The sequence below is a fragment of the Carassius gibelio genome, chromosome B9 (assembly GCF_023724105.1).
Source record: "Carassius gibelio isolate Cgi1373 ecotype wild population from Czech Republic chromosome B9, carGib1.2-hapl.c, whole genome shotgun sequence".
Lineage (NCBI taxonomy): Eukaryota > Metazoa > Chordata > Actinopteri > Cypriniformes > Cyprinidae > Carassius > Carassius gibelio.
Genome location: NC_068404.1, coordinates 29039621 through 29048883, shown reverse-complemented (window position 1 = coordinate 29048883; position 9263 = coordinate 29039621). Strand labels below are relative to the sequence as shown.

The window sequence follows — 9263 nt, the reverse complement described above, 5'->3', positions numbered from 1 at the left end:
AGTGGTTATGAATCATTCAGATGAGCCCTTTTCTTTCGACACGCAAACACTTCTGACTCCAGAAAATGGGCTTTAGAGAATGAAACCGCGAGCACTAAGTAATGTGCTTCTGTCAAGCTCACTGTTGTTTTTTGACAAGTAATTACACAGAAAGAAACGGCAAGTAACGGTGAATTCAACATACAGTTTGCGAGGTTTTGTGAATGGATTCTGGGTGGTTGCATTGATGCATGTGTGGTTAGACACACATCAGTTAAACTGAGAGTGGGATGCTGCAGTAGGATGATTATTCAGGGACTGTTTGGAAAAACCCTAAACTAAGTTGGTGCAATACAAGTATCTAAGTCAACATAATACAGATGTTTGCTCCAACAGCACAGGACAAACACACTTTGCGAACGTACGGCAGACAGTAAGTGGAAAGTATTCGAAGCGGATGAAAAAAGGAAGTCGGGCAGTTTCCTCTTGTTGGAAAGCTTGTTTGTTTCTACACCTTTGTCTGGAAACACGGCTGTTCCTTCCTGAGAAAACTCAGAGTGCTGGAAATGAGTGACGCTCAGAGTCCACAGACAGTACAGGAATCATTTCCAGCGATCATATTTCACGGGGCTTTGTCAGATTGCAGCGCTCGCTCTGTGCGTTGAAAGCAGTTTTTCGTTGAATATGAGCGTGCTCTGCAGAAATACCAGCTGAGACTTGTTATTTTTAACATGCATTTTTAACTTGCACATTTTTTCTGCTTATTTCCCTTCGAATGAGGCGTGTGCAGACATTCCTCTCTCAGTGGAGCTTGAGTAGAAAGTGCAGAAATTACAAAATATAAAAGGATTTTTTTTTAAACCTTTTTAAAGGAACAGTTTACTTAAAAATGACAATTAGCTGAGAATGTGCATCCAAGATGTAGATGAGTTTGTTTCTTGATCAGATTTGGAGAAATGTAGCATTGCATCAGTGTCAGTGTCAGTGAATGGGTGCCGTCAGAACGAGAGTCCAAACAGCTGATAAAAACATCATCAGTTTCAAAAGAGGTCTCAACATTAAATGTGAAATAAGATCTCAATCCAAACAGTATATAACTGAGCACCTTTAATTTGACAGTGAATGTGTCTGTCTCTGAGACATCTTTGTTTTGTACTCTTAATATCTCTAAAGCCTGCTAACAATAGGAGCTCTGCTTAACATTTCCCCCACCTTTCTATGGCTCTTAACACCTGAACATTGCCTAAATGATTTAGTGGTTCTGATAAAAGCCTCTATATTTGTGTGAGCTGAGTTTTTAGTTTTTTTAATGCAACTGAACACTCAGTGGCCTAGAAAACGTAAAAGGCGCTGTAAGTGATGCTCGGCGATCTTCTGCTTCATCTAATAAAGCGGTTTCTTTACTCAATGCTCTGAAGATGACGTGCTTTATAGGAAGCTTTACAATTGTGCGATTGTCAACAACGTCTCCTGAGGGTAAATGATGCTTGAACTCTTTTACATGTGTGTTATTATGAACTGTTACAGATACTGTTTTTATCTGTAAATGTTGCTAAACAGGTTTAATCATCATGTATGGTAGAAAACTTGACTTTGTTATGTTGATAGTTGACCCAAAAATGAAAATGTACTGAAATTGTGCTCACCCTCAGGTCATCCAAGATAAGGATGAGGTTGTTTCTTCATCAGATTTGGAGAAATGTAGCACTGCATCAGTGTCTCATCAATGGATGCACTGCAGTGAATGGGTGCCGTCAGAATGAGAGTCTGATAAAAACATCACAATAATCCACAGCATTCCAGTCCATCAGTGAACATCTGGAGAATACACAAGATGAAACAAATCCAGCATTAAGATGATTTTAACTTTAAACTGTTGCTTCCAGCTAAAATTCTATTAATATTTATGTTAATATTTTATTTTAATTTCATCATATTAATTTTTTCACTCCATTTTCTAGTTTTAGTTAAGTACTTTAAATTAAACACACTGTACAACTTCAGTTAGCATCTATAATTTTCATTTATGTTATTAAGTTATATAACTCCATAAATCTAGCGTCAGGTAATGACTCTTGTGCTCTAATTGGTGATTTTGTTACCCAAACTTATTTCTGTTAATTAAAATATAGCTGAAACAAAATAAAATATAAAAATTATATAACTTAATAACTTGTTTATAAGTTGTACAGTGTGTTTAATTTAAAGTACTTAACTAAAACTAGAAAATGGAGTGAAAAAATGAATATGATGAAATTAAAATAAAATATTAATATTAACAGAATAAAAAAATAAATAAATTAAAACCAAAAAAAGGTTTAAATGACTAAAAATGACTTAAACCAAACTTGAAATAAAAATAAATTTAAGCAAAAAATTTAAATGGCTAAAACTGGGAGGAAAATTTAAACTGAAGATAAAAAAATAAATGTTATTTTTAATTAATAATAATCCATGATCATTAAAAAAAAAAAAAGCTTAAATGAAAATAAGAGACGCTGAATGAAGTTGTACAGTATGTTTAATTTAAAGAACACAAAAAGGCCTAAAACTAAAAATGGAGAACACAATTATTCATGTTTGAGTGAACTATTCCTTTAATGCTGATGCAAACACTTTGACCTGCTGCTTTTCAGTATTAAAGGGTTAAACTAGAATCATGTTGTCGTTTTACAGATGTATGATTCACGCTCATGATTAATTCTGCATGCATACTTCCAAATGAGCACACTCACATGCACAAACACGCAGGACAAAAAGACCTGATTATGTCAAATCCATAATTTAATACTTGGTTTAATTTTTGCATAATTGCTCAATTTGAAATGACTGCATTTCTGCAATATTCATCGTTTTTACACTGTGAGCTTGTGCATAATCTGCTCGGTTTCTCCAGTTGCCCAAAATGAAGTAGGATTGTTTTTCATTTGCTATTCGGTTTAAAATCACAAAGATAAACAGAGATGAATAATCTGAGAACATGTATCGGGGATTAAATGTCATATAAATCAGAGCTCCGTCAGAGAATATGATTTCCGTCTCTCTGATCGTCTATTTTTAGTGTTGTGCACATTACACATGCTCTCTTTGGTCTCTTGTCATCGTTTGAACTCACTGACCTCATTTCCTAACCACACAAATGAAACTCTCAAGTGCATTTGCTGCTTTATTTACTGGTCAGACCAATATTTAAATTAAATGTTTTTTATGGAAAAATATTTAATATTCTCTGCACGGTTTTCTGGGACACTAAACAATTAAGCAAATTCGTGCCATGATGTGAGCATGTGAATGGATTTGTACACAGTCAGATTAAAAAAAAAAAAAAAAAAAGATCATCTGATTTTAGTCCAGTCAGTTTTTTTATAGCAGAATATACATTTTTATTTTATTTTAAATAATTCAATAAATAAAATTAATTAAATTGCTTTTTATATTTTTATATTTTAGATTCTTTGTAATATAAAGTTTTAGGATTTTTTTTTTTGTTTTTATTATTATAAAATTAATATATTATACATTCTATGTCATCATTAAGTTTTAGTTTGAGTTATTTTAATATTTCACATAAAACAAAAATGATTAAAGCTACTTTGGCAACTATATGAAAAAAGGTTTGAGGGTTTTTACATTTATTTCAGTTGATCTTATTTCAAATAAAATTAACTGTTTTTTTATTTTTTTAATTCATATTTTAATATTTTCAGTTTTCAATTTAATTCTGAAATTGTAGTAATTTTGTTGTGCTTTCATAACTTTATTAGGTTTTTTTATGTCTAAATGGTTAGTTTTAGTAGCTAAAAATATAAATAAAAAAGTAAGTTTTTATTGTTTAGTTTTTTTATTTTTCATTTTTTTTTATTTGTGTGTTTGTAGAATTTCACTTTTTAAAATTTTTGTTTAAATTTTAAATTGTTTTTGTTATTAGATTTTTTCCCCAATTTTACTATTTTTTAAGTTTTAGGGTTTTTAGTGTTTCAGCTAAGCCTATAAGAAATGATGCTTTGACAGCTAGCTGAAATAAATGTATTTATATTTGATTTCAGTTAATATTCATGTATATAAATAATTTTTTTAATGCTTTTAATTTTAGATAAAGATAATAACCCTACATTTCATGCTCACTTTAACTCATCATCTGATAATACGGTATTACTGTAGCTGGAACATTTTGTATTAAACTTGCAAAATTCAAAATAAAAGCGTTTTCACTGCTGGTCTTTTGGTCTCCACTGGTCATGTTAAGCAGAAACACGAGCTGAAATGAGGTTAGAGCTTGATCTGTTTTTGTTTTTTTACACTAAATGGGTGGCAGACGTGTTCCTCCCTCCCCCATGAGGACACACGACAGACCGAGCATCAGTGCACGAGTCGTGCTTCAGACGCCGCAGCAGAACACACAGGCTTCTCCAAACTCAGTTATGGATGTGGGACATTTGGTAGATGATTCAGTTCTGCTGGTTTCCCTCAGTGAGTTAAAACTGTGCTGATATGATATGAGCTGGTGTTTTAAAGAGCTTTGTTTCTGCTGTTGTTGTTTTATTTCTGCAGCACATGTTGGATTCCAACCTCAGCAATCTGATCAAGAGAAACAGTGAGCTGGAGAACCTGATGGCCAAACTGATCCAGACGTGTCAGCATGTGGAGGTAAACCAGCGCTGCTCCGTTATTACAGCTCATTTATCACTAAATACAAACATTTGTGCTCTTATTTGTCACTTGTAAGCTTAATTCTGTTGTGTTTTGTTGATTTTATCAGTTAAATTTTTGAGTTTAGTTTGAGTTGTTTTTGTATTTTAACTAAACAAGAATGAGAAATGTTGCCTTGGCAGCTATAGCTAAAATAAATGTTTTTTTTGTTTTTTTTTTTGTTTTTTAATGTATTTAATTTCAGTTAATGTTTATCTTATTTCAAGTAATGAAAATGTTTTTTTTTTTTTTTTTTTATAGTTGCTGTTTTGGATGCTATTTTTATATTTTCAGTTTAAGTATTTAACTTTTTCGTGTTTTTATTATGTTTTTATTCATTTTTCTGTTATTTTGTTATTTCAACCAAACCAAAATGAGAAACGTGGCGTTGGCAACCAGCTAAAATAAATTAAATGTTAATGTTTAAAATTAATGTTTATCTTATTTCAAGTTATGATATTTATAGTTTTAGATTTTATTTTTATTAATTTTAATTCTGTAAGTTTTAGTTTTTTTAATGTTATGTCTATAAAGTTTAAGATTGATCTGGCAAATAGCTAAAATAAAATAAGTTTAGTTGTATTTTAAAGAAATCTTTTTTTTTTCATTATTTTGACATTATTATTCAGTTTTTAATAAAGTAAATCATTAAGGTAAGTTACATTTTTTTTTACTTAAGTTTATTAAGCCAAACTGCTGTTATTCTGCTTTTATTATACAGCTATTATTATTATTATTATTATTATTAATATTATTAAATTAAATAAATAAATAAATTAATTAATTAAAATAATTTAATAATAATTAAATTAAATTATATTATTAATTAAATTATAAATAATAATTGATATTTATTATTTATAAATGTAATTTAATTTAAATGTATAATTTAATTTAAATTTATTTACATTTAATATTATTAATAAATGAATTTTTATAAAATATTGATGCATTTCAGTACATCACAGTTGTTTTTGTTTTCTAAAACCACATGTAATCTAATGTAACATGATTTTAGGCATGCAATGTCACTCTACCGTCATCCACATGATTCATTTTGATTGCTTTGTTTGATTTATTGTTTCAGCACAATGCGGCTCATCAAGAGAGCAAACTAGCAGAAGAGTGCGACACGCTGATAAACATCGTCCAGCAGAGGAGACAAGTCATCGGCACTAAGATCAAAGAAGGAAAGGTACTCGAGCAATAACACATTCAGCTGATCAGAAGTGACAGTGACGAGAGTTTCAAATGAATGCTGCTCTCTTGAACTTTCTATTCATCTGTGGATCCTGAAAAATAAAATACATTAGGGTTTCCCCTGAAAAATATTGTGCAGCACGACTGATTTTAACATTGATAACAATCCTAAATGTTTCTTGAGCAGCATGTTAGAATCACTGATCACAGAAATGAATTACAGATATTGACATAGAAACAGTGGTTTTATATTGTTAAAGGGGTGGTTGATTGTGATTTCACTTTTTTAACATTAGTGTGTAATGTTGCTGTTTGAGCATAAACAATATCTCCCAAGTTACGAAGCTGAACGTTCAATGCAAACTGAGATATCGTCTTTTAAAATTCTGTCAGTTTATTGCCTACAAAAACGTCTGGTAGGGACTACAACAAGTTACTTCCTGGTTCATGACATCACAAACCCAGATAAACCCCGCCCTCAGGAAAAAGCAGAAAAGGGGGCGTGGCCATGATGTGCTGCTTTAGAGAAGAGGAAGGTGCACTCAATAATCTATGAATATATGAATCACGATAATGTCTTCTAACGATTCAAATGGATTCACAAGTTTCTAAATCAATGTTTTAAAGCAGCAGTTCTTAATACTGTTCCTCTCTCTCATTCAGATCAGCTATGAGAAGGGTTAAACATGTGCAGTTGCCATACTGTGTTAAAGCTTTCATCAGTAGTCTTTACAAATAGCAGCGTATCTAAAAGTATGAGACAACAACAAACAAAACACTTAGGCCTGCCATTAAAAGCTGTGCATCCTCTTCAATAATATCCTGGATCGGGCTTAAACTGAGAAGGGATATTAATGACGCCGTTGTTTACAATACAACCAGAGCTCATTCCGCTGAGGTGAGGGGCGGGACGTTTAGACGAGCACTAGAGGAGGTTTAGCCAATCACAACACACTAGGCTAGTTAACCAATCAGAGCCCTTCACCTATTTCTGAGGGAGGGGCTTCATAAAAGCAGGAAATGATCAGAGCGGTTAATAGCACTTTTCATGATTGCTGATGGATAAAATAACTTTTTTTTTTCTTTGCTCATCTATTTCACATTATGCAATTAAATAGATTTGCTAAAGTGGTTTCAGGTCGACTTTAATGCCGAGTTGTTCCTAAATGGGGAAAAAATGAAAGTCACTGGGCATTTCTCTCAGAGGAAACTCTGTTTCCTTCCTCACCGCTTGTGAATGTCAAAGGCCACTTGTGTATTACCTAAGCCAGAGGATTCTGAGATTTCAGTTTGAATAGAGTTGATTTTTCAGAGCCCACTCGTCTTGTGTTAATCAGGAGCTCAGTTCATTTTGATCCATAACTTCATATCTGGTCATTTTGCTTCTCATTGATTTAAGAAACGTTTAGACATGTGCAATGAAAATAAGACCAAAATACTGAGGAAGATGTTCATTGTTTGCAGTGTGATCAAAACAAAACAATAAAAGTTTTTAAATATTTCCTAACAGTTTGATCAGAGCTATTTAAAAATGTGTTTTATAGTTATATTTATATATTTTCCGTATTCAGTTTAATTTTACTTAAAGTCTTAGTAATTAATATTTTGTGATTTTTATTTTTGCATGTTTTTTAATGATGTCTACGTATTTTTTTAAGTTTAATTATTTTAGTACTTTCACTAGCTGAAATAAAAATGTCAAGTTTATTTTTAGTATTTTATTTTGCATCAGTTAATTCAGTTTTAGAGTTTATTAAAATTATCGGTTTTTATTTGAAACATTTTCATTTTCGTTAACATTTACATTTAGTCACCATATTGTGCCCCCTTAAATGTATTCTTTAAATTTGCTTTCTGGTCCTAAGAAGGTCTTAAGGAAGTCTTGAACTTACCTTCATCAATCCTACAGAAACACTGCTTTATATCTAATGACAAAATGGATAATCTTCTGAATTTTTACATAGTAAAAGTTCCCCAAAACAAACTCTTAAAGCGGGATTGTTTGGTTCTGGGCTGTTTTCGTTCTCATAGCGTGTGTTGGTCTGTTTCCAGGTGGTTCGCTTGAGAAAGCTAGCGCAACAGATCGCTAACTGTAAGCAGTTTGTGGAGAGATCGTCTTCGCTCATCGTTCAAGCCGATCTGGTTCTGAAAGAGACGGATCACGCTCGATTCCTGCAGACCGCAAAGAGCATCTCAGAGCGGTGAGCAACAGCACATGCTAAAGCCATAACCTCAGTCAGAAAAGAAAAGAAAAAACTAGTGCAATAGTGCTTTAAAATCTATAAAGTACCATTGTAACTAAACAGGTCTGGATCACTGGATCACAAACACAGTCTTAAGTCTCTGGGTTATATTTGTAGCAATAGCCAACAATACATTGTATGGGTCAGAATTAGCAATTTTTCTTTTATGCCCAAAATCGTTAGGATGTTAAGTAAAGATCATGTTCCATGAAGAGATTTTGTAAATTTCCGTCTGTAAATATATCAAAACTTAATTTTTGATTATTAATATGCATTGCTAAAAACTTCATTTGAACAAATTCAGATTTTCAAATAGTTGCATTTCAGATAAATATCGTCTGATCCTAACAAACCACACATCAATGAAAAGCTTATGTTTTTACACTTAAGACTGGTTTTGTGGTCCAGGGTCACATTTAACATAAAGCTGTAGTATCAAGCTATCTTAGTATGTCCTAAGTGTTGGGGAAAGTTACTTTTAAAAGAAATGCATTACAATGTTGCAATACTCACTAAAAATATTTACTTATTACATTACTTAGTTGCTTTTTTATTGAAAGTAATGCGTAACATTGCTTTTAAGTTACTTTTTAAATCTGGGCTGGGCTTGCTTGTTTGCTTTTAATAATATAAAAAAGTTGTGCATGATTTCTCTCAACATGACAACACAAGAGCTGTCAGTCAAGTCATGAGAAACAAAGTAACTGCGGTAAACTCCGATATATCCTTCTAAATGAAAAAGTAATCGGATTACTATCTCAGTTTGCTTGTAATGCGTTTCCCCCAGCGCTGGTCCTAATCTGTTTCATGTTTGTATGTGATTACAGAGTCTCGATGGCCACGGCGTCCTCACAGGTCCTGATCCCAGAGATCAACCTGAACGACACGTTTGACGCGTTCGCACTGGACTTCTCCAGAGAGAAGAAGATGCTGGAGGGCCTGGATTACCTCACAGGTGAGATCTCAATCACTGACAGCATGCAGATAGATGTTTCTGCGTCATTATGAAGATTCACGTATTATTCTTACAAGTTGCGCTTAAAATATTAGCCATTTTAGCTTTATTTTTTAATTTAATGTATGGTAAACAATCGCAGTCGTAAAAACTGCTCGATCTCTGCAAGTGCTGAAACTACCGTGCAATTAATTAAT

The 9263-nt window shown here is 32.4% G+C and overlaps 1 protein-coding gene across 3 annotated transcripts in view; it reads left to right on the top strand.

Annotated features, from left to right (window-relative positions):
- Positions 1-9263, top strand: part of mid1 (midline 1) — a 47905-nt gene that overhangs the window by 28720 nt on the left and 9922 nt on the right. For all 3 annotated transcript variants that reach the window (XM_052565109.1, XM_052565108.1, XM_052565107.1), the window contains exons 3-6: positions 4531-4626; positions 5756-5863; positions 7921-8069; positions 8939-9066. In XM_052565109.1, coding sequence (XP_052421069.1) covers positions 4531-4626; positions 5756-5863; positions 7921-8069; positions 8939-9066 — 481 coding nt within the window. The remainder of the gene's footprint in view (positions 1-4530; positions 4627-5755; positions 5864-7920; positions 8070-8938; positions 9067-9263) is intronic.